The sequence below is a fragment of the Sturnira hondurensis genome, unplaced genomic scaffold (genome assembly GCF_014824575.4).
Source record: "Sturnira hondurensis isolate 20B ecotype Veracruz unplaced genomic scaffold, ASM1482457v3 Scaffold0007036, whole genome shotgun sequence".
NCBI classification, from domain to species: Eukaryota; Metazoa; Chordata; class Mammalia; order Chiroptera; family Phyllostomidae; genus Sturnira; species Sturnira hondurensis.
This window is the reverse complement of record NW_028079667.1, coordinates 5,709,786-5,736,243: the sequence shown is the minus strand read 5'-3', so window position 1 is coordinate 5,736,243 and position 26,458 is coordinate 5,709,786. Positions and strand designations below refer to the sequence as shown.

At 37.3% G+C, this 26,458-nt stretch overlaps 1 protein-coding gene across 3 annotated transcripts in view; it reads right to left on the bottom strand.

Moving 5' to 3' along the window:
- The window catches only part of ANKRD26 (ankyrin repeat domain 26), a 149,565-nt gene extending 127,257 nt beyond the window's left edge, over positions 1 to 22,308 (bottom strand). For all 3 annotated transcript variants that reach the window (XM_037051046.1, XM_037051048.1, XM_037051047.1), the window contains exons 1-8: positions 21,894 to 22,308; positions 18,421 to 18,535; positions 18,086 to 18,259; positions 12,531 to 12,628; positions 7,037 to 7,110; positions 4,721 to 4,780; positions 3,529 to 3,562; positions 1,050 to 1,122 (exon numbers count right to left, since the gene is read on the bottom strand). In XM_037051046.1, the coding sequence (XP_036906941.1) occupies positions 1,050 to 1,122; positions 3,529 to 3,562; positions 4,721 to 4,780; positions 7,037 to 7,110; positions 12,531 to 12,628; positions 18,086 to 18,259; positions 18,421 to 18,535; positions 21,894 to 22,144 (879 nt within the window). In that variant the 5' untranslated portion in view covers positions 22,145 to 22,308. The remainder of the gene's footprint in view (positions 1 to 1,049; positions 1,123 to 3,528; positions 3,563 to 4,720; positions 4,781 to 7,036; positions 7,111 to 12,530; positions 12,629 to 18,085; positions 18,260 to 18,420; positions 18,536 to 21,893) is intronic.
- Positions 22,309 to 26,458: the final 4,150 nt, after the last annotated feature.

Genomic DNA, 26,458 nt, shown 5'->3' with positions numbered 1-26,458 from the left:
AGTCGCTGGGTTGTGACGTTGTAGGTGGGGGCGGGGTCAAAGAGCGACAATGGCTCTCACTGGTCTTGCAGGGCAACTAAGTCGCTGGGTTGTGACGCTGTATGTGGGGGCGGGGTCAAAGAGGGACTATGGCGTCCTGTCCACCGCCTGCCGCCGCGGCCCTCACCGGTGCCGCAGTTGCTGCCGTCACCTGGCCCAGGCGTTTCGTACCACTGCTTGCGAGTGTGCCACCGCCGTCAGCCCTCGCCCCCTGGGGCCTGCGTGGTCTGTCTCACTGTGCGCAAATATGTGCCCGCGGTCTGCCCCGCACCCCAACTGGTTCCCGTCTGCCTGTGCGCCTGGGTCGGGGGCCCTGTCCTGCCCGACCCTGCTCGCTGCTGGCTCCGCCCCTCTTACCGTCCCCATTGAACGGTTAGATGTAGTCGGACTTCTGTATAATTCAATTTTCTGTCCTTTGGTTGTGTCTTTGTTTCTCCAAACCTTTGTTTTATTCAAACTTGGTTGTGGGAGAAGGCACAGTGTTTCCACCTATGCCTCCATCTTGGCGGAAGTCCCAAAGTAAAACTCTCTAACAATTATATGATACCAAAATAAAAGCAGCCCAAGAAGAAACCTATATATTATGATATATAGTTTTAGAACTGAGAGACACCAAGATTTCCTGACTATTACAGTAAGTAATTGAATCCACTAAAGAATCACTTAGGCATGAATATTGTAAAAATCATGCTGGTATGATTTAAAGGTCACATTAAAAATCCTTATCCTTGACCAAATTTCCCATCTCACCTTTAGTGAGAAACTTTTCCTCACTATAATTTTTCTATAACTGTATTTTCCAGCCCTTTCTCTTTTCAGCCCCTGCCTTCAGTACTTAAAGTTAAAAAAATATGCAACACATCACGTTTCTACCCAAATGTTTGCTATGACCAATTTTTCATTATAGACATAAAACAGTGAGAGGTAGACCAATACTACATTTTAAATGTAAGTGCTACACAAAAGTAAATTCAGAGCAGGAAAATTAATCCCATGATGGAGCACTTTACCTTGGTATCAAAATTGAAGTCTTCATCTTCTGATGTAGGCCATGAATCATCAATGTCAGGTTTGCTAGACAGCCTTTAGAATAAAAATAGCCAAGAAAAATGCGTTCATTCCTTTAAAAAACCAACCAAAAAGTTCAGTGAAAGGCCAGCTATCTGTGTATTAAATAAAGTTTCTTGATATAATTAAAATTTGGCCTATTTTTAAAAAGCTTTTAGTTATCTATTTCTGCCTCCATGTCCTCCAACCTGTGAACTATTCAATGAAGACGCTCTGTAAGTTCCCATGGAAGGTGATAGCCAATACAATGGTAATGCCTCAAGTTAATTTGTTTTCACCAAGTTTCCTAAAGGCTGAATTAAAAATCCAATAAAATGGCTGGCACAACTTCTGATTCCTGAACTGGAAAAGACCTGATGACCTCAATCAAGGTAGAAAGACACACTGTTTCTTCTCCATTGTCTGTCCTTGGTTCAAAGACTAATCTATGTCTGTCAAAAAGAGCAGTCTAGTTTCTGTAGAAAGGAACATATTAAGGTGACTCTATTTCTTCCTTTTGCCCCCAAACAGTGTAGGGAGTTAGTTCCCTGACATGTTTACATGTTAAATGTCCAAATGTCAAAGAACAAATGTTATGACGTCAGCCTTCCCACTCCCAGATCAACCTTCTGCATGCTCCTAGACCATCTCCAACCTTTAAATATCCAGTCTGTGAAGACACAGACTCTTGAAACAAGGATGGGCTCAAATGACCAAGAGTAAGAGCTCTCTATTTCTCTGCTCCTGGGAAATAAGTTAATGGAGTCTGCCATCCACTCCTAACTTAGGCATGTTATCAACTACCCAACTCCATTACCAATTTGACAGCTGTTCCTACCCCATTCCTACATGGGAAGGACATCAGCTAATTGGGACAAGAGGCAGAGGTGAGGAGACACCTGTGTTGGGCCCAGATCTACACAGTTCAGCAATCCCCAGTTCCTTTCAACTCGAGGGGATCTAAGTCCCACCCTGTAAGTCAGAGGTCAGACAGATGATACCAGAGTACTGTTTACAATAAGAAGAATCTTTCCAAATTATTTTAATACTTTTCAATAGAAACCTTGAATTTTGCTAGTTTTTCCAATTAAGCAAACAAACAAAGGAGCAGTAATCTCTTCAGGACTCTCTTGACATTTTAATTTTAATCTGTCTTTCTAAACAACTCCCAGCATTCTGTGGCCTTCCTTCTTCTAACTTATCTTTAACTTGTCATAAGCCCCAATATTCTGGTATCTTTTCCCTACCTGTTCTCTCATCTCTTTTCTAAAACCCTTACTCCTATCACAACCCAATGTTGCTCTGTTTGGACTTCGCTGCAAATCATTCTATCTCCTTGCACTGCATTCACTACTCCCAGTCCCCACAAGGCTCAGAAACCCAACTTTACATCTCACTCCCACCACTGAGCATATCCAAAGAAGTCACTTTAATTTCTTTGATTTTCAAATTCTACATGTTAGCAACCAGTTTGCCAGGATGTGAAACACAGGTTGAAGTACTAGAGGCTGTTTTGATTAATTGCTAAGATTCCTTAATGTGCTTTTGATTCTATCTATAGAAAAATGGAGAACATGTAGCTGGCAGAAGTGGAAAAAACTAAGACAATGAGAGAAACTCCAAAAAAGAGCAGAGAAGAACGTTAAAAATCAAAAAAGTCATGGAAGAAAAAAGGACTTCAGGTAAAAAAGAAAAAAAATCTCATACAGTTAGGCAAAATTACTGGCATGAAGAGAAAACCAGTCTGGGAAGTCAATATATAGAGAAATCAATGAGAAATATCTTCAAAACAGATGCTGACTTTAATCAACATAACATGGTCTCTGTATAAATATTCTTCACTTACAAAAGAATAATTCATATCAAGAACAGAAATCATCATACTTAAAAACACTTGCCTGATTAGGTCTCCCTTAGGCAAAACCTATCTGTGGCCATAGCTAACTGAGATATGCCTTAAAATAGTTTTGGGAAAAACAAGGTACTAGTTACCACTGCAATTGTCAAGTAATGCTTGGACTAACTGGATTTCTTAGAAAAACTCTAATTCAGAGTTAACATACAACTAGAGTTGACTTTCTGGGGTGATCTGATTTGTGTGTTTATCTTGATGCCAATCCTGTACAGAAACTTATCAGTGTATGTTGAAGGACAACAGAATGAATTGGGGAATTGAGCAGGATGACACCCAAATCATGGGTTAGCCACTTGTTAATTATGGAATTGTAGGTCAATTAATCAGCATCCCTGGACCACAGTTGCCTAATTAACGAGAAGTAGGCTATCAGAGCACAGCTACTTTGCAAAGCTATTGCAGAGACAGTACAACACGTGTTAATTACACAACACAGTGTCCACCCTAGGACAGAACACTCAAGAAATGCTCATTTCTTTTCTCTGCATTCTCTAACATAAAATTTTTAGAAACCCATAAAATCCTACCTGCTTAAAGAGTCTTCTTCAGATTTCTCAACCCCTATTTAAAAAAAAAAGTAAAATAATTTTGAAATCAATAATGGAAAAATAAAAAAGTTTAAAAGTACCAGACTGACGCTTCACTAGAAAATATTACCTTGGGACCACACTTGACGACTATACTACAGTGAATATGAATGATACTATTAGTAGGCAATTAATACATTAAGAACATTTACTTTTCCTTCTTTATTTATAACAAATGCAAGAAAAAAAAGAATGAGATCTATCTTAATTTGGTATCTCCAAATGAACTGCTATTTACAGTGATCATAATCCTAACCAAACCATATCAGACTGACAGAAAAGGACATCATTAGTGGAATCAGTACCATAAACTAACAATTTCAAACTAAAATAGAATGATTTTTCTGGACTCTCACCATTACGAGCAGTTAGAAAAGAACACATTTATTTTGATGGACTACAATATAATTTCTCGAGCTCGTCAGTGAAAACTATCCATCCAATCACAAGGGAACTTGGCCTACAGGCACTGCACTTTGTGAATGGCAAAACATAAGGAACAGACTCTTTCTGGCCCTATTTCCAAGTGCAGGACAAGAACGACAGACTTTGTGATTCCAGTTTTATAAAGTAGGGGCCCAGGAGACAGTCTCCTTCCATTGCTAGAGCCTGTCTGGACCCACCTCAGAGAGCAGGCTGGTCCCAACAGTTAGTGCTGGGCGGTAGTGCACAATGTCATTGTTCTTAGCCCTCCCCAGTGCATGGCAAATGCCTATAAAAAGCCTGCTTTTTCTTCACCTTGTAAGGCACATGTTATCAGACCCTATGCTGACCAACAAAAACCACCACAACCCATAAAAAACAAAAAACATCTTGGATGATTACATTCAATTACCTTGGAATTTTAATTTTTTAAATATTAAAAAAAATACCTGCTGTATGATTCCAACTATATAACATTTGTAAAAAGGCCAGTAGCTTCCAAGGGTTAGAGGGAAGGGAGGGATAAATAAGTAGAGCTTGGAAGATTTTAAGGCAGTGAAATGATTCTGTATGATTCTGTAATGGCGGATACACGTCATCCCACATTTGTCAAAGCCCACAGAATGTACAACAGCAAGAGTGGACCTTAATGCAAACTATAAACTTTGGGTCATAATGATGAGTCATTATTTGGGCTGATGTGTTATACCTGTCATTGAATTTGTTCTTCTTGATGCTTGTTTTGGAGACTCCTGTAGATCTATATCCACTTGAATAAAGACACAAAAGGGATAAATGAAATGATGTCAGAAAATATGTGAAACCAGCAACAATCCTATTTTAATCAAATAAAAATAATTCTAATGACTGACAATATGTTCTATGGTATGAAACTTCCTACAAAGAAAATAAAAACACTACTGTTAATTTTCTCCAACTACGCAGTGTTTAATTTCTTTTTATAATAACTGTGAATCAATCAGTTGTGATAACTACAGAAAAACTAACATAATTATTATATGTAATATAATACTGTACCAGGGTTTATGAGTTCTTTTCATTTGTTCCTAATATTTTTCTTAATTTCTTATTAAACTAAAAATATAACTCACCTATTAAAGACATGTGTTGATAGGAAAAGCCAAAAAGTCAAAGAAATTGTCAACAAAATGTGCATAAATTACCCATGGATATTTCATCAAACTCAACATGTATGGGAAAAAAATGGTCTTCCCTGTTCATCTGATGAAGTCCTATTCTTCACGTCTAATTTAATGCTACTGCACAAACTGCAAAGCTATGAATCATCTTAGATTTCTCTCTCTTTGCTAACTTTTTAAATTCAGTCATCACTGAATCATATTAACTAGATCTCTTTTCTGTCTCTGCTTTATTTTGTCATTGCCCCTGACCTAGTTAATCATGGCCTCTTAGCAGATGGCTTTCACAGAGAAAAAAAAACACTACCAACTATTATTGCTGTTTCTTAAATGAACAAGATTTTGTAAGCAAAATAAAAAACATGTAGGCCTAGAAACAGACCACATTTTAAATGGAATAAATTAAGCTTCCTGACTTTTTTATTTTAGCATAAACAGGTGAAAACTTCCTAATGAACTGATACTAGTTCAAGAAAAATTCTACCCACTTTTTTAAAAACTGAATTCCCTATCATACACTTAAAGTGTATGGCACATATTATGCACCAACCAAAAAGAATAAACAATGATAATTATCAGCTCCTAGTGGGCGCTGACACCTAATAAGCACTGAATAAAATGTAGTAAGTAATAAAAATGACAATAACAACCTCCTGAAGGGCAGGAACTGTGTTTTTAAAATGTTCGTATTTTGCAACATCTGAATAATAGCACCTAAGACACTTGACAGTTAAATGGCAAACCATTAAGCGGGCAAATGAATAAATGAATTTTGAAATTTTCTTTGAAAATTCTGTTAAAAACACAGAAATAAACCAACCAGGGACAGTTCTATAATATTGTGAGCACCTTAAAGATCAAAACTCTATTTCATCTTTGTGTTTCTTATTATTTGCAAAACCAACCTAGGCAAGTACTTTGATAAAGGTCTAGTAAGTCAAAGGTGTCCTCATACCGATCACAGTGCACCGTGTGCCACACCCGGGCAGCACATCACTGTTTTTGTTTTTATGAAATACTTTTATACTTTTATTATAATGTGTAGAGTCCCTAGTTGGGCTATTTGAATATTTATTACAATTATCTTTTGACCAATAATAACAGAGAATCTTATTCTAAAGAAATTACAGTGTTGTGACAATTATCTAACAAACATAAGGAAACATCTTGTTCTAATGAAGTCAACATATCTCATTCTGTTTTGATGTATGAAAAATTAAGTTGATAATAATGAGACCCTGTTGGTACAACAATAAGTACAATAACCTATGCTTCTCAACAAGACATTGCCGTTCTGACTTCCATACTATCGGTAGATAGCTTTAAAAATAATCTCATTGGGAATGCTGCACATGGCTAAGTTTTACAGCTCTTATTGTTTGCCATTTATTTTTGGTACTAGGAAAGTATTGCTGAGTTCCCAGTTTTAGTTACTTTTTTAGTGAGACAAATAAGGATATAATAACAAGTATTTATTTATTAAATGTAATCCATTTGTTATAAAAACTAAAGAACCATTTTTATAACAAGTCTAATTTGTTATTACGTGATTATAGGGAAAACATACAATATCATAACTTAAAAATCTTTTTCTCTTTTACATAAAGATATCATATGAAATTTTAGGGGTCATGACAAAATAAATGAACTTCTTTTCAGATAACATTGCCCCAGATTTTAAATTACCTATAATTAACTTTTGAAATAATATGAATACTATTCTATCTATTAAGAAAGAAATTAAGAAAGAAAAACTGTACATGCAATTTACACTTTTCTTTACTGCTCTTTCATTATCAAAACTTTCTTACTCTTACTTATCTATGGTAGGACCACCAAGATTAATATACTAACAGATATCTTACCAAGACTTTTGCTACTTTCAGAACACACTTGAGGTCTCCTTTCTCCTTTGTATGCACAAGTTAGTTGATGATTGCTGTGTATAAAAATGGTGATAAATAATATTACTATTTTAATACTGATATCAAAAATATTTTTCAAATATATTAAATTCTTAGAGTACTTCAGATAATAGCTGAGCTAATATTAAAACTTTATACCATACACTTCAAATCTGTTAATTCTACAAACTTTTTAAGATAAGAAAAATAATGTAAAACAGTCATGATTTGAGGGAAGTATAGTCTTGTAAATTCATTAGTTAGCTGGACAAAATGGCAAGGGTTTGGAACTCAGAAGCCCCAGCTTATGACAAATAGCAATTTTTTCTCAAACACGCACTTCTCTTTGACTCAAAGTCCTCCAAAAAACGAGAACCTTAGTGTCTTACAAAGTGGTTAAGGATGACTGACTAAAAGGGATAATACACCAAAAAGAGGTGTTCAGAGAAAAAGCAGGGCAAAAGAAAAATCTGTTCATGACCTTTATTTGTTGACCCTATTATGGAATCCCAGATAAACCTATATGTGGGTTTTTCATTGTTTCTAATGACCAAATGTTGCAGTTTTCAGAAAATATAATTTAGTTATTAGCTTTTCCTTTGTGGTTTGTAATTCAGGGCATCTCAATATTATATAACTTATAACAAAATTTATTTGGAAATATATTACTGATTAAATCACATAATATAATATCCCCCTATTAGTAGTATAGCTAATCATACCAAGGGCAGAGAACTAAGAGAAGCCAGGACCTAGCCTGGACTACTGCTACCACCCCCTCTCTACCTGCTCAAACTCTGAACCAGAAGGTCTTTATGAGAATGATGCGTCATCTCCCTGTTTCCCTACAACTGACTTGGAAGATATAATCCTACTTGTCACACATGGATACTGATGAGCCATGGAAGGGGCCTTAGCAATTCTAATGCCCAATAACCCACTCTTGATTAAGAGCTTTCTGTTGACTGACTTCCATAGGAGACATAATTTAAAATGTTTTGAAACCTGAGATAAATTGAAGTCATTGGGAAAGTTTTCATCATTATGGAAAACAGATCACTTGAGGGGCCAATCCTAACTATGGGATCTCAGGTGACTTGGTGTCTACTATTCCAGGTATACAGGGCCTCCCTCGACTTAAACAAATATGCTCTACAGGCTAGAAAGTGGCCTTGGGGTGCAGTCTGGTAACAAAGAAGAAAGGAAAGTCTGATCTTGTCCTGCAGCTTTACTTGAACCTCTCTGACAGCTTAGAATGATTCCAACTAACATCTGCTAGCAGAAAAAAATTTATAAAATGCTCAAAGGATAACTAGTGCGTAAAGGTCTGGACTAAGTTGTAAGCTCCACATAGGTTTCTGAGTGTGGGGTGAGGCTCTGGGTGGCTAAGGCTAGGGGCCCAGTTGTCAGAACAAGGTGCTAATAACTAGAATAAGGGCTGAGCATATAAGCATATGTACATAAACTTGAAAAAAAAGCTGTAATTTTCAAGTCCCAGTGTAAATCAACACAAAGACTTAGGAATCCGGTTCAGAAGGGGCAACCTAGTAGCAAAGACCAATCATGACTATAAGGCCAGTTTCAACAGCATCTTGGCAGCAATAGAATCAATAGAAACAATAAACTGATTAACCTGTCTTTTCTTTCTTCTCCATCTGAATTGCAAAAGAGAATTATATCCCTTGAACTAGAGAATGCTTTAGGTTCTTGAAAAATTCAAGGAGAATACAAGAGATAGCTCCCAGAAAATACATAATTTTCTTCTGAACTGAACATTTCAAGACCCATATAAACTAGTTAGAAAACTCAGAGATGTGACATTATTTGTACCCCATGCATGTGGGTTCTATATAGAAATAAATGTGTATTGTTAGGATCCCTAATGATTCAGATCTTAAAAGTTCTGAGATGAAGAATCTGGCCCATTGCTACTGCTCACTAGTCTAGTCTTCTGCTTGATTTCTGGCTGCTGGCACAGACTGATTCACCGCCATTCCCAAACTGCCTCAACCAAACTATGAAATCTCACCTGTTACATAAGAAGTATCGGTTAAATTATTTTAAACCTCAGTTTAGTGATAACTAGCATTTTAATGTAAACACAAATTAAAACCACTAACAAAAGCATAGTCTTCTGTAGTCTATCAATAGTTATCTTGAGAAAAGTCATCAATGCCTTGCTGAAGAAAAAGTCTGACTATATTTGAGGACTCATTATTTACAGCAAGCATGAGGGCTGTCCTATTACAATACAGAGATAAACTTTACCCTCAGGAACTTCAATCAAGTTATTTAAATAGCTAATTAACATATGTTACCAAGTTAATACCCTGTTTTTATCTGTATAGAATTGACCATTTACATGCTGAAGTGTTCATCTTTGTAAATTACCTCCAAGGCTAAAACGAAGGGACAAAAATAAAGCCTGTGGTCCCACCTGGGTACTACATAGTAGAATTTGCTAATGTAAAGTCCTCACACAGATAAGAAACTATGCCAAGGTCACTAATCTTAAATAGGTGAAGATTTAAATCAAGAATTTCCTGTTTCATCCTTAGTCTGATACATTGTACTTTAAAGTCAGCTAGAAGTCAGGTAAGTAAAAGCCATTTGGCAGGCTTAAGAACAATAATATCAATAATAATTATGATAATAATAGTCACAGTGCTATTGATGTCGATAAGCATGAGCTAGGCACTAAGTTAAATGCTAGAAAATCTTACACAGAACCACCCTTGAAGGATACATTAGTGTTATCTTTTTCATATCAGGGGCATACTTGGGGATGACAAGTAATGTTCCCAAGGTCACATACCTGGTGTGTAGGAAAGGTAGGCATAAACCCAATCTCATGTGACCTGAAAGCTCATCTTTTTTTCCTTTATCACCCACCTATGCCTAGTCTTCATTAAAGGAGAAGTTTATTCAATTAAAGTTATCATTCTTCCTTCTACCCATACCAATTAGAAATAAAAACATCAAAATATATTAGAAATAAACAAGGATAAAACCTGACAAATCCGTAGTATCTGGTAGCAGTAATTCATGGTCACTTAGGGATAACCTAACAGCACCAGTATTCATCAAAGAAAGAAATTCAAAGCAAAGAGTCATCCTAAAGACAAAATCAACTCCTACTAATTTTAATATATAACTTAACAAAAGCTATATACAAAGTAAAGGTTAAGAAAAACTATAAGGGGCATTTGGGGTTTTGAAGATGGAGGCATAGGTAGGTACACTGTGCATCCTTGCACAACCAAAAGAAGGATAACAACAAATTTAAAAACAAAAAATCACCAGAACTGCCAGAAAACAGAACTTCATGGAAGTCCAACAACCAAGGAGTCAAAGAAGAAACATTCATGCAGACCAGCAGGAGGGGTGGAGACAGGCAGCTGGGCAGAAGAGACTCATAGCAAGGCAGTGGCTGGAGGAGCCCATGGTCCCACGTTTGTGTGCTATAAACTGGGAGGAACAACTGGGGGGCAGCACAGACCATGCAACCCAGGGTCCCAGTGTGGGGAAATTAAGCCTCAAAACCCTCAACTGAAAAAACCTGTGGGGGTTGAGGCAGCGGGAGAAACTCCCAGTCTCACAGGAGAGTTCATTGGAGATACCCACAGTGTCCTAGGACATACACAAACCCACCCACCTGGGAACCAGCACCAAAAGGGCAAATTTTGCTTGTACGCAGTGGCGGAAGTGACTGAAAGCCAGCGGAGAGCTGAGCAAGTGGCACTGTGCCCTCTTAGACCCCTCCCCCATGTACAGTGCCACAATACAGTGATGTGTGTTGCCCCAGTTTGGTGAATACCTAAGGCTCTGCCCCTTACTACATAACAGGCATGCCAAGACAAAAAAATACGGCTCAAATAAAAGAACTGATCAAAGCTCCAGAACAAATACAACTAAGTGATGAAGAGATAGTCAACTTATCAGATGCACAGTTCAAAACACTGGTAGTCAGGATGCTCACAGAATTGGCTGAGATTGTGGTCACTAAATAGAGGGAAAAGTGAAGGCTATGAAAAGTGAAATAAAGGAAAATACACAGGGAACCAACACTGACGGGAAGGAACCTGGGACTCAAATCAATGACTTGGAACAAAAGGAAGAAATGAACATTCAACAAGAACAGAATGAAGAAACAAGAATTCAAAAAAGTGAGGAGAGGCTTAGGAACCCCAGGGACAACTTTAAACATTCCAACATCTGAATCATAGGGGTGCCAGGAGGAGAAGAACAAGAGCAAGAAATTGAAAACTTATTTGAACAAATAATAAAGCAGAACTTCCCCAATTGGGCAAAGGAAATAGACTTCCAGGAAGTCCAGGAAGCTCACAGATTCCCAAAGAAGTTGGACCCAAGGAGGAACACAACAAGGCACATCATAATTACATTACCCAAGATTAAAATGAGGGAGAGAATTCTAGAAGCAGCAAGAGATAAGGGGACAGTCACCTACAAAGGAGTTCCCATCAGACTGTTAGCGGATTTCTCAAAAGAGACCTTAGAGGCAAGAAGGGTCTGGAAAGAAGTATTCCAAGTCATGAACGGCAAGGACCTACACCCAAGATTGCTCTATCCAGCAAAGCCTTCATTTAGAATGGAAGGGCAGATTAAGTGCTTCCCAGATAAGGTCAAGTTAAAGGAGTTCATCTTCACCAAACTCTTATTTTATGAAATGTTAAAGGGACTTATCTAAGAAAAAGATGATGATCAAAATTATGAACAGTAAAGTGGCAATAAACTCACAACTATCAACAACCGAATCTAAAAAAACAAAAACAAACTAAGCAAACAACTAGAACAGGAACAGATTCACGGAAATGGAGATCACATGGAGGGTTATCAGTGGGGAGGGGATTGGGGGAGAATAGGGGAGAAGGTGCAGGGAATGAGTAACGTAAATGGTAGGTACAAAATAGACAAGGGAAGGTTAAGAATAGTATGCAAAATAGAGAAGCCAAAGAAATTATATGTATGACACATGGACATGCACTAAGGTGGGGGAATGCTGTAGGAAGCAGGGTACAGGGCAGAGGGGAATGAAGGGGGAAAATGGCACAACTGTAATAGCATCATCAATAGAATACATTTTTTTAAAAACTACAAGGAAGATTAAGTCCAATATTATACCATAAAATTAAACTAACGAAGTCCATACAATATAAAACCAATAAAATTAATATGAAACCCCTGTAGCTAATATAAGATCATATGACCAAAATAATCAGATTGCAAATGAGTCAATATTATAAATGAATATGAAACCTGCAGTATACTCTTCTTCCAGTTGTCCAGTCAGAATAATTGCTTTTCTAGCTAATTGATTATGCTTTGCTATTTTTTTCTATATAAGTTAATCACCTTATTAATGTAATCTTTCTGACTTGAGTGATTGTTCCACTCAAAAACAACACTAAAATTTTTAAAAAACAAACAACTATACCTTTCTAATTGATTGACTTTTGCACCTCTGTTTACTAAAAATTCCACCATTTTCTCTTTGGCTTCACTTATAGCAAGTGTCAGTGGTGTGAGGTCATCCTGTAAAGCAGCAAAAATAATTTATCATTTATAAAGCAATATACCAATATACCCAAACTAAATTTTAAAATGTATAAAAGATCCTCTGAACTTTAACATATAATATAGAGAGTAAACAGAAGTAACCCCTTCCACCCTGACCAGTGTGACTCCGTTGATTGGGTGTTGTCCCGCAGAGAGAAAGGTCGCTGGTTTGATTCCTGGTCAGAGCACATGCCTGGGTTGTGGGTTTGGTCCCCAGTCAGGGCGCATATGAGAGGCAACAGACTGATGTTTCTCATGTCGATGTTTCCCTCCCTCTCTTCCCCTCTCTCTAAAAACAAATAAATAAAACATTTTAAAAAGAAAAAAAAAAAGCAGTCCTTTCCTTCTCACACCCTGTTTTGTCACCGGCTGCTCCTTCTCTTTAAAATGCCCCCCTCCCCCTCTTCAATAGATTAACTGCAGCACCATTCTCCGGGACTCACTTCGAACCTTTACAGTACTGGTTCCAAGGATCTTTGTTCCTGTCACAGTACCCACTGTGGCACACTGTCACTAGTTTATTACTCCCCATCCAAACCAAGTGCTTCTTAAGGGCTGAGGCTCTTTTATGATCTCTGTATCTCCAAACTATAAAACGAAGTAGTAACTGCTTTTAGTATTTTATTGAATTAATTACCTACATGATTAAATCTATACTATTTCTTAAATTATATTTCAAGAAATATGTACTTGGCTAGAAGTTCAGTACTATGTCCCAACAGAAAAAGTTTCCAGAAAGATCACCTGTGTTTAAGAAATATTACAAAACTGGGCATTGTATGCCCAGTACTAAAGAAATGTTTAGCTTTGCCTAATCCCGATTTGTCGATAGTTTCCTGTGGCGAACATTAACATTTGTAATTTACAGAGTTTCAAGGATACAGTTGTGAGAGCTTCTCGACAGAGGTGAAGGTTTCCTGCAGGTTATTCGCACTTGCTTGACTCTCCTCTACCAAAGCCATGAGGACCCCAGATGTCAACATCAGTCACCCCTGCTCCACAAGGGTTTCAAAAACAACGGACTCTAAATCAGAGGAGATAGGCTCCAGACGAACTCTGATTGCTTACTACTAAATGGTCCGTGGGTTTTCTTCTATGTGAGGTGATAACTTTCATCCCAGCTGTTAGAAAGCTCAATATGAAACCATACATTCTCAATTATGTTGGCAATCCTGGGACCCTAATGAATATGTACTTTTTCAAAAAATTGTTTTTATTCCAATTCCATTTCCATTGCCCTTACAATTATTTTATATTTGAGGCAACATATGAATCAGAAGTAAAAGTATAATGACTTATCAATAAAAATTTTAACACTGACCTATACAAATTATTTTCAGTGCAATGAAAACTACTAATCACTTGCATTTCTGAGTAACAACGCTGAGGAGAAAGATACAATGTTACCTGGAGTAGGCACACCCTATTCAACTCTAACCATGATTAACTTCCTACTAAAATTCACAACATTCCAATGAGAATGTGACAGGAGAGTAAGACACCAGGAAAAATTCCCGGGAAGTGGAATGGAGAAACTGAGACAAGAAAATAAACAGGGTCAGACAGTTTGAGCAAATTACGGCAAGCTGGTGAATCACAAAACCTTATTGCCCCTAACCAAGGATAGTCGAGAGCAAATGGTTTATTTATTCCTCTTCTCCCTAACCAGAGAATACATATCTGAAATCACCCTGGTCTGGGAAACAGAGAACAGAGGCAGTTAATGCTGTTTGTGCCAGCTAAACCCAAGGACAGGTAAAGTCAGGGAAACAGTTAACAAAATCCCCACTAAAGGCCAGACAGACCCAAGATAAAAGTAAAACAGTATAGTAGACCAAAGAATATTACCGAACCCCTCTATAAGTTCATTTTGATGTCATCAGCATATTAAAAATGCATCTGGAAAGTTGATGAATAGCCTTCTGAAATCCTCCCCTAAGATTCTTGCCAGCACAAAAAAAAGATGAAAAGCCCTCAGGACAGACTCAGTGGGGGCTCACTGTAGAGCACGCCCTTGTCCAGGGCATGAACGTTCTACCTCCTCCTAAACTCTAAAGGTTCGAACAGGACTTGCAGCCAGGAGAGCAGTGGGCAGCGGCAGCTCAACTCCCCTGCGCCTGTCTCCAAGGCCCCCTCTTTCTCTGACTGCTCTGCCTCGGGAGCTAAAGCAGGCAGAGCAGCCTGGGCTCTCCTGTTGCTTCTTCTACCCTAAGTTCTTCCTTTGTTTCACTGTCCCAGCTTTAATAAACAAACTCTCAAAATCGCCTGGACTCATGTTATAAAATCTTTCCTACATGAAGTCAAGAACCACAAAGAACAGGCCAGCCTGAGGCAGACCTGCTCCAGTAAAAAGAATAGGATTTTTTAGAGGAGGTATAAAGAAAAAGTTTTTTTTTAAAACAACAACATACGCTCTAACTTGAAAAATTCAGTCCCATTCTTAGAAGATTAACATAAAATAATTATTATAAATGAGTGTAGGTGGTCTTTAATATCGTGAAGTCTTTAATAAAATATACTATAAAACAGAAATTGTGAATTTAAGTGCTTACAGAGGCAAAGTAGGTGACCCAAACAGGTGCAGAATCCAGGTGGGGCAGCAGCAACTGGGGAACCCAGGTCTCCTATGAGGGTCAGCCTCTGCACAGCAGAGCAAGCGGCAGGAGGGGCTCACGGGCGCCAGTGGGGTGCCAGACTTGCTTCTTGAAGAGAAGCCTGCAGTCCAGACTTCCACATGAGCCTCCTAAATTTTAAAGGTTGAGTCAATTGATGGATGCAAACTAAATATATCCAGGGCCCGCATTTAGTCTAGAGCCCACTTGTGGTTTTATATTTGCTGTGTTTTTAAATGGTTCTGTACAAAGCAAATTTTTGTGTTTAAAACCATTTTTTCATTGGTTTTATATGTCTTACCAATATTTTGGGCCCCAATATGTACAAAAAAAATTATTTAGACTAATAATACCCATTATAAAAATTCTGCTAACACTTATTAAAACTACAATTTATATTTATTTCTCCCAGATTGTTAATCAAATAGATAGTTATTTCATAGGAGTGCTGAAACTGAATTATTAAAACAATTCTCACCTTTACTGTTGCTAAATTCATGGTTTTGATGTTTAAAACTGCCATCCTGGTTAGGCCAAGGCTCTATGAACTTAACAGACGCACTGACAGAGTCTACCACACAGCTTCAACTAAAAGACACCTCAAGACAATATTATTGCAGGAAAATCCTGCTTGTAGCAAACATTTGCTGATCTAAGGACCTAACAGAGAACAAAGGATGCAAAATTCCTAAAGGGTCAGATTCTACTAAATAACAGATGACCCATAAGCAAGTTTCTAAAGACTCTGAGTGCCAGTGAATGACTGACTGATGGTTGAAAGAGAAAAGGTGTTCTTTAAGCCAGGAGAAATTGCCAGTAATGTTCCCTGTAACTACCTCAAGTGAAGAGGTAGAAACAGTTGAAAGCCAGGCCAATACTGCTGGACCGGAAAGAGTTAAAGGAAGTATCACTTATCAAATTCCAACTCTTCTAGAGATTTCTTAAGTTTGTGTCATCTGTGAATTTATACATGACATTTATCCACCCAGTGGTTCTTTACCAAGTGTTGTTTCAGAATCTTAAGGAAATTAAGTACACATATCCAGGCATTATTAGATTTACTCCATCAAAATCTTCAGGGAAGAGCCCAGGCTTGTGAACTTTTTAAAAGTTCCTCAGGTGACTGTGATTCACTAGCACACTTCAAGTTGAGAACTGACGCAGTTACTTTAGTCTTATCTCTCACCTGTGTGGCCACATCTCTCTGTCATTTGAAGACAGGGCTAAATAAAAGTGTAAGAGACACGAGTAACTTACCAAAACTGCATTTAATTTCATGGGTAGGGGTCAAAAAGGGATTAATAAACTCAACATGCAACTTGATTTCATTACTTATAAACTCCTTACATCCCATCCAGACCTTCTAGATCTGAAAGCAGAGTTCAGACTCTTATCTAAGTGGCTGTTGCTGCCAGAACAGGATAATATCTCAGTTCATTACCTGTCCTTTCCTCTTGTTTCCCGCTTAATGACCACTGGTCACTGTCAACCTGGCCACCTCAGATTGATCTCCAGGTAAGTTCACAACTCACAGATGCCTTCTCCCAAACCACCAATTACTGCCCCTGAAACCCGAAGAGAACCTCACCTAAACTATGCACTGAAAGGAAAGGAAAAACCAAAACCAAACTAACAAAAAAAACACACCCCAAACCACTCTTCTGACTATTTCCCTTCAATTGCCACATTTCCAAATTGGCCTGCATATTTTTAATTGCTGTTCCTTTCCTTTTCCTCTTATAGGCATTGGTCAATGAGAGATAAATCACTTTTATATAAATCACTTTTTTACAATAATGCTTTGTTTTGTTTGAGTTTTAAGATAAAGCCTATTTCTATGGCATATTTTGCTTTCCTAGGTTGTTTTACATTATTTAGAAAAAGAAACTCAGGTGAAAAAATAATTTTAAAAGTTCTGCCTCTCATAAATTATGTTTGCACAAACATATGTCATAAGGGCATCAAAGAGAGCCGTATCCTCTACTGATTCTTTAGAAGTGTCATTATGTAAAGTGAATTCTTAGACAATTAAGTCACTTCAAAATATTTTCATTCAGAGAATGCTTGAGCTTCCAAATATGTAATATCAACCCTACCTGTGTCAATTGAGGCTGTTCCTGTCAGGTTACAGTGGCAGGAGGTGATATACACCCAGGAGAAAAAGCGAGTGAACTGCTTTCCATCACCTGTGCCCTGTGTACAATGACAACCCCTCTGAGGAGCTACACGAGGCTGAGCAGAAGCTACACTCTGACGTGGAAAACCCCAAGGAGGTCCGTGGCTGGCAGAGTGGCTATGAGCACAAGCAGATGACCTTGCTAATGTCAAAACACACCTGACTCTCTTGCCACAGCTCAGAACTTTGGGGTCCTGAAGTGTTCAGGGCCTGTGGACTTCTACTCCCCCCTCCCACTGGCACTCACCCAGCTCCCTCTGCTGGGTACTGGACCTCCTCCTCCCACCCGTCCCCAGAATCATCAGTTTCCTAAGCCCCTGCCTGCACAGTAGTCAGCCCCCACCCTCACTTCACTCCCCACAGACCTTCAGTCCTTTGTGGACCCTGAGCCTACCACCCACTCCCAGGCACCAACAGGAAGCTTTTCCTTCTGGGGTGAAGGGTAGCTGGAGACAGAGCTTTGCCCTTTCTGTGGACACTGCACTTCTCCAGCCCTGCCTGATCGGGCTTTGGAGTTGTTTCCATAGTAACAGGGCCTGCTATATTGTCTTCAGTGTATATATATATATGAGAAAGAAAATGCTTATGACTAAAATGAACACATGTATTTCAAATACTTCATAAATAAAGTTGGTCAATCTATACCTTGTTTCTTGCTTCAACATTTGCCTTGTGTGCAAGCAGCTTTGCTACTATGGCTGTATTTTGACCGAGGACAGCGTGGTGGAGAGCAGTGTTGCCATCGATGTCCATTATATTGGGGTCGGCACCATGGTCTAGCAGAATTGTTGCACATTCCTCTTGCTGGCATTGTACAGCCTGTCAATATTATGCCGAGAAACAGACTGTAAATTCTGAGAATTCAAAGTCAACATTCCACAAGTTTCACCAAAAACTTATAGTTAAATGAGATAAATTTATTTTCATCTAGTAAAGAAATCAAATCCATCTCATGGATGACATAGTTGGCTACTACATACCTTCATCAGAGCTGTCCTGTTTTCACTGTCACCGAGGTTCAACAGGCATTTTCTGTCAGCTAGGAGAGTGACCACTCCTGCGTGGCCATTGGCACAGGCCAAATGTAGGGCAGTCCTGTGAAAGTGAGAGAAATTTTTAGGAACCTAAAGTGCACTATCTCAAAACATACAATTATTCATGTAATCGTAAATATTAAAAGTTATCCCTATGTCCTCAAAAGAAATAGTTTTCTTCTGGAGACAGTACAATATTTATTAAATCTCGTTACTCACCACATTAATGAAGGAGCCGTCTATCTGAATAGAAGGAGCATTACCTGGGAATTGAGTTCAACTTTGGTCTGCTCTTATTTTAAGTCTGCCACGCCTTAGCTGTCACTTAACCTTTCTGTGCCTCAACTTCTTCATCAACAAAATGGGGATAAAAATAGTCATCTCACAGAATACCACTGTTTGCTGACATGAAAAGCTATGCAGTGTTTGCTATACAGTACCTAGAACCAAAGAAATCTCAATAATTGTTAGATTATATTATTACTATTACTACCACTATTACTACAACTTTACAAAGACATTCAACTAAGTAATATGATAACATTATACCTACTTCTCAGGTATGTTTTAAGAATTAAAAGGTATACTGTATTTCAATGATTTTAAGATGCTGATTTTCTCACATTTTATAAAAAAAATTTTATAAATTTTACAAATACAATTTATAAATCAGGATGTCTTACAATGATAATAGCAGCATTTTAAAATCCTATTGGTACATAAAATATCAGGCATCATACCATCCACAGTGCCTTGCTTTAAGTGAAATAATGTTGAGCACAATAGATCTTTTGCAGTTCTAGTCAGATGGTTGGCATGTAAATCACTTTTAGTTTGTAAAAGCATGAGGGAAAGACAAAACAAGAAAAGAATTTTTTTTAGTAACTTTTATTTTGATTTTCAAGAAACTTTAAGCCAGAGGAAACTCAGGATTCAAGTGACTAGGATGGCTCATTTTACTCAATACAGATTGAATGGAAATTAGATATTCCCAGTCATCATCATTAGTATTTAACAGTTACCCATTTCAACGGGGGAATTAAAGGTTATCTTTTACAGTTTCCTACCTTCAGAAATACTTTTGTTTGAAAGGATGGAGAAAAAGCTTCCACTGTAGTCCTAATACTTCAATTTTAAATTTCTCATTTTGCTAATACGGAGTAACATGAAGTTTTTAAGATGAAAAGGACCTGAGGATAGACTGAAAGGGTCCTGAGTAGAATATATCCACTACATAGGTATTCAGGTTATATTTCATAAATAGATAAATTGAAAGAATGGAAAAATATAGTTGAGAGTTCAAAATTTTTAAAGAAAACTTTTATAAAGTAAAGCAAAACTTCTGCAATACTAATAATCACTTACATTTGCTATTTCTGATTTTTTATTTTTATAAGAACACAACTAAAATGATTAATCTATAATCATTTACATACTACACATAATACAGCTACACTAAATAAAAACAATATGCATACAATTATACATATACATACACTCTACAGGGACAGATAAAAAGATTCCCTTTACTTGAGAAGATGCTAAAAATTGTTAAAACATACCAATCCTCAAAAACATTAAAAAATAGCAAGTGAGAAATTGTTTTTACCTGTGCAAGATTCAAATTCCTGCTCTTCCCCGAGATTATTTCATTCCTAATCAATTTTACTAGAATGTCTATTCATGTTCATTGTAGAAATCAGATTTTTTTAAAGAGAAATTTTCACTTAAAATATAAATGCACAGAAATTTTGTATTTTGCACATAATTTTTGTTCACATAAGAGCATAGTCCGTGTGTCTGTATAATCAAACTGATTTTTGTCTCCCTTTCTCATCTGCCAAAATACATCTTTGAAGGTCAATGAACTTCTATTACCTATACCACCTTCAATGGTGCCATATAATTCCATTCTATCAACGCACTGCAATATTTTAACAAAATCCATTTATTTGAGTTCTTATTTTAAGCAGTCTGAGAAAAACAAATTGTATGTAATTTATCTAATTATTTTCTTAAAGATATTTTAGTATAAGTAGAATTTCAAATATGGGTAAAAAATAATATATATTTAAAGGTGGTACTTACAAACAAATTGCCTATTTGAAAACACAAATGCACCTTAAACTTTAAGCAGCAGAATAAGGACCACTGATGGCTATCTTCACCAACTGTGAATGGAAAATGGTATTTCACTACTCTTTTAATGTAAATTTCTCTTCTTACCAGTAACACTAAATATTTTTTCCTATGTCCATTGGTCACTTGTAGATATGCTGAAAATATTTTATCCAATTCCAAATTAGAGCTCTTTTTCTTATTGATTTCAAAGTCTTCCATGTAAAACAAAGATACATTTTTTCTCTGATATGCATATGCTGTAAATATTTTGCAAGTATTTTCCTTTATTTTGTTAATATTACTTTCTGAAAGACAGAGGTTTTTTTTTTATATCACTCAACCAACCTTCAAAAATCTTGCTTTTGACGTCTTTGTCAACTTAAAACATAAACAAGCATTTGTGTTTCTAATAATTTTTGCATTTTCTAATTTGAAATTTTTAATCTACATGCCATCTAGAACTCATTTTTTGTGAGATTAACATGTACTAGTTTTCTCCAATACTTAGCAGTCCTTTCTCCATTTATGAATAATTCGTCTTTTTTCTAAGAATGTAAAATGTCACCAGTAACAAGTCCTAAAGTCTTGCATCTATTTGGACATTTCTATTCTGTTCCAATTCTTTCTGTCTTTTCAGCTATTAGTATGAAAATAATTTGTGGAAATTGGTAGCACATGTTGATATGTAGAAGGGCAAATCTTAATCTACAATACAATAATTTTCTTAATTTCATCACAACCAAAGACAGCATGTGTAACGCAAAAATTTTTAAATTATATTTTTATTTAGTTTATTTAAAATTGATAATTACAAGAAAAGCACACATTTTGTCCCTATTTAAGACCACAGTCATCTTCCAACTTCAAAATTCCCTTCTGCGGTCCCTCAATAAAGGACATATATACATCGGTGTACACTGATATAAAATGGATATTGATTTTATCTGAAGAATTTTTATCCCAGAAGTTATCTATTACGGAAATTATATCTATTAGGCAATTTTCCATAATATACCGCACTACTACGGTATAAAAATGTGAACATCTAATATAGAACGCTGTATATACTTAAGGTGTTCTTTTAAGAGAAATTATGAGTTGGTCCTTAAGTTTTTGTTTTTGCTGCTCATAGAGGCGGCCTGAACACTGGCCCCCACAGCCCAGCTCCCTCAGTGACAGGAGGGCTGAGCTCCACCTGGCTGAGCCCGGGCATGTGAGCGCTTCTCCCAGGTTCACCACACTTCCACCCAGCCCTGGCCGCCTCCCGGCTCTGGCCGCGGCCTCGCAGTCCCTATTACCTGTTCATCTTGTCCGTGTCATTCACGCCATTTATCCGGAGCAATAGAATCTGCTTCACTTTTGCTACGTTGCCCATCGTGGCAGCTTTGTGGATCTTCCCCAGATCTTTGTCTTGGATGTGGTACCCGTGCGGAGAGATGACTCGACTACTACTCTTACGCCAATCCCCCATGCTGTGGCTCCCGGGACCCTTGGACAAGCCCAAGGGCGACACGCCCTTCCTACCCCCAAAGCCAAAAATCTTCTTCATCGCAGACAGCCTAAGGGCTTCAGAGAAGCCTCACCTGCCCCTCAGCATTTCACTGCCTCCTGAACCCATTATCGCTCTTGATAAGCCAACTGTCGCTTGCTCCAGCACTCCAGCCGAGCAGTACCTCGGTTTAGAATCTTGCAGTCCGGAATTACTGTAACCAAGCAACTACTCCTCCCCCCCCGCCCCGCCCCAAACTGCCGGCAAACTAAACTGCGCATGCGCCCCTCAGAGCCGACGTTATTGAGCGTGCGCACAAACCCCGTGCGGCTGAAGATGCCCAGAGCGCATGTGTAAGGTCCAGATGTTCTAAAATCTGTGCGGTTCCTTGTGGGTAATGTGGTTTCCGTTCGAATGTCGCTGGGAGTCGGCAGTGTTTCGATAAATCTACGGAAGTAGTACTCGCTCTAGTGGAAAAGCTGTCTTTGCCTACATCTGGGCCTAGAGTGGTGTGGAACTGTAGGGTACTGAAGGCCTCCAGCCCAGAAAGGTCCTCTGAAAAAATCTGTCTTCGTGTCCCTCACTTTATTTCTCTTCCACATCCCTGTGGGCCCCGGCCAATCTCCAAGGAATTTGGCAGATGCAACAACGGGAAGATGTTTTCATGGTTTCAGAGGTTATCTCAATATGTGTATGCAAGTGCAAATTTATAAGAAACAAATGTACCTTCTCCAGATGAAATGAAAACACATTTCCCCGTGCCTCTTAATTCTCTTCCTTGGTCCAGCCTTACATTTACGTTTTATTTGCCCCAACTGAATCTTTAATTAATGCAAGATTTATTTTGAAGCATGGTGTAACACTGAAGAACTTTTTAAAAACTAGCTATTCACATGTTGCAAAACAAATTTTCTCATCTAATTTAAAATACAACTTTATTTTGCATTAAATGGTCCTTTTTTTTTTCTGTTTTTGGGTTTTCTGTTCCATTCCATTGAAGGATCTACTTACAAAAGTACTCCAGTATTTTAACTTTTTTATGAGATATATTTTAATATACATTAAAAATCCAGTTTCCCCTCCTTATTCTTTAAAGTATTCTCCTGGCAATGTTTATTTCAAAATTATTTGAGATGAATCTTAGGAGATTTTTATTTTAATTAGGTAGAGAATTAATTTTATCTGAAAAGCAATCTCTTGAATTGGTGTATCCAAATACATACTATGTCTCTCAATTTATTTAATTCTTATTTTATGTTCCTAATTACCTTTTGTCCAACTTTTCCTTACCTAAATCCTCCCACTATTTGATTTATCTGGGGATTTTTTGTTTTTCTGTTGTGATGTTATATTTTTATTATAATTTGTAAGTAATTATTGTTTTTATATGTGTATATTTATTTGAGTGTGAATAATTTATTTAAGCTATAATTTTATAATAAAAGTTGACATTTTTTGTAAGTTTCTTAGGAAAGGCAAACTGGGTAGCAAAGATTACACCAGAAAGATGTAATATTAAAGAATGGCATGATGCAGCTTAAAAAAAGAATTAAGGACAATAAAATGCAAGCAATACAGTGGCTGGTTTTCTTGGAGGGAAGATAATTAGTAAAAAAAAAATTTAAGAACACGTAATGTAACTATTTTTTCCTCAAATCCCAGCAGCCAATTGTTTTCAGTTGTTTGCTGAGAGGAACATCTCATCTGTTTGTTTCCTTTTAATATTCTTTTTTTGCCTTCTCTACCCACATCTATTGTCTAATATTATAACTAATTTTCTTACTTTATGTACTAATCTTATCGTCTTTATCATTACAAAGCCTCTTGTGCTCGCACATGCTCCATATCCTTTAAGATCTTGCAGACTTAAAATCTAAATACTCATTTTCCCCTGCTTCCTACTTTCTCAATAAGCAACTCCTGTCTTTTCTTCTTTATTCCGTGTTTTGGGAAGGCAAAAAAAATATGGTGGCTCCATACTCTATAGAAACTGGCATAATTATGTGAGTGTATACAGAAACTCCCTTTGCTGTAGTACTTGACCCAGTAATTCCAATTGGCCTTTACCTGGTATTGTGGGGGAAGCAGACAGGAACAGGCACAGGCCCGCAACAACAGCTAGTGTAAAACCAGCTAACCCAGAAATCACCAGGCTGCTATTGTATTTCTTAATGATTGGAAGAGCTAACCAAAATGAAAAGAATAGAAACCATCACTATAAAAGATGCGCCCCCCAAATTTGAAGGTTTGTCAGCCATATTCTATAAGACTAATGCATACATAATGATTTAGGCAGTTATTCTTCAGAGGCCATTAAATGCCATTTTGTTCTTTGTCCGTTGAATAATTTGATGATAAACTGTTTGAAATTAGCAGCGGAAAAACTGAGTGGACCTTCAGTGTTAATTGCTGCTAAAATGTACCCATACAGCTCTGGGTAGTGCTGGGGTTCCTGCTGAGGGACAGGCATCTTTACTGATGAAAAAACAATTAATAAAGCAAACAGACAACAACAACAGTCTTTTGGTCAGATCCAGCTCAGCTAGACCAAATGGTTTTGGCCTGTGTGAATGGTTTCAAGCTATGATCACCAAGCATTTGCCTCCTACAGTAGCCCTACTAGAAAATGATCATTTATACTCTAATTGTTTCCTCAGTATTCCTCAGGGTGACCTGTGAGACCAGCAAAGTCTCTTTGTAGTGAAATCTGAAGAGAAGAATATGACATTTTTTAATTTAAATTATTTTATTGTTGTTCAATCACAGTTGTCTGCATTTTCCCTTTACCACTCCCCCCAAACCCCAGCCAAACCCACCTCCCTCCCTTGCTTCCACCCTCCCCCTTGGTTTTATCCCTGTGTAATTTTTTAAAAATATATTTTATTGATTATACCATTACAGTTGTTCTATTCCCCCCTTCATTCCCCTCCACCTGCATACCCCCTCCCCACTATTCCCCCCTTTAGTTTATATCCACCTGTCTCAAGTTCTTTAGATTCTATATTTCCCCTACTATTCTTGCCCTCCCCCCTATCTATTTTCTACCTACTGTCTATGCTATTTTCTGTACCTTCTCCCCCCTTTTCCTCCTCCCACTCCCCTGTTGCTAACCCTCCATGTGTTCTTCATTTCTATGGTTCCACTCCTGATCTAGCTGTCCTCTTGGTTTGCTTTGTTTTAGGTGTGGTTGTTAATAACTGTATGTTTGCTGTCCTTTCACTGTTCATATTTTTCATCTTCTTTTTCTTATATAAGTCCCTTTAACATTTCATAGAGTAAGGGCTTGGTGATGATGAACTCCTTGAATTTGATGAACTCCTTGAACTCCTTGAACTCCTTCTCTTACCTGAGAAGCACTTTATGTGTTCTTCCATTCTAAATGACAGCTTTGCTGGATAAAGCAATCTTGGCTGTAGGTCTTCGGATTTCATGACTTGGAATAGTTCTTTCCAGCCCCTTCTTGCCTGTAAGGTCTTTTTTGAGAAATCTGCTGACAGTCTGATGGGAACTCCTTTGTAGGTGACTGTCCCCTTATCTCTTGCTGCTTCTAGGATTCTCTTCTTCATTTTCATCTTGGCTAATGTAATTATGATGTGCCTTGGTGTGTTCCTTCTTGGGGGGACCCAAGAAGTTGTCCCTGTGTCATTTTTTGCAGCAGCCTGTGATGAGAGTCAAAGACGTTACCAGACTGCAGAGAGGTAGGACTCCAGGTCAGTTGTAGAGATTTGTTGGACACTAGTGTGTTTGTATGGACCAACACATAAAATGTGTTGAAAAAATGGAACATTTTGTAAGGTGCATGGTTATCTAATGATTATGCTATACACCTGAAATCAATACAAAATATTGAAACTAAAATGTAATTTTAAAAAAGTAAAAAAAGTCAATAAACTGAAAACAAAGCAATGTTTTTTGACTTCAAAATCTCCTTTTTAAATGTTATTTTAATAATCCTGAAAAAATTACTTAGTATTATATTAAAATACCTTTACTAAATTATGAAATATTGTCATCTTTATTATGGTCTATATAATCAAGTTTAAAGTGTAACTTTCCAGTTTTTTCCTTTTTTTCATGTTTAGAAATTTATGCTTACAATTCAAGTATTTTACATGTTAAAGTATAAATGAAATATTATTTTCACTGTACTTCCTATACGATTATGTAAAAGTGCAATGTATTATTTATTCTCCCAGGCAGAGGATTTTCTATGCATTTTCTAAATGTTGAATTTTAATAAGCTGAATTGTTGACATCTAATCTATCAGTTTTCTTTTTAGGTCAGTGATTTCTGTGTCCTCTCTTAAGAAATGTTTGCCAATTTCAAAATTACAAAAATAGTCATTTGTGTTTTCTTTTCGAAGCTAATAGTTT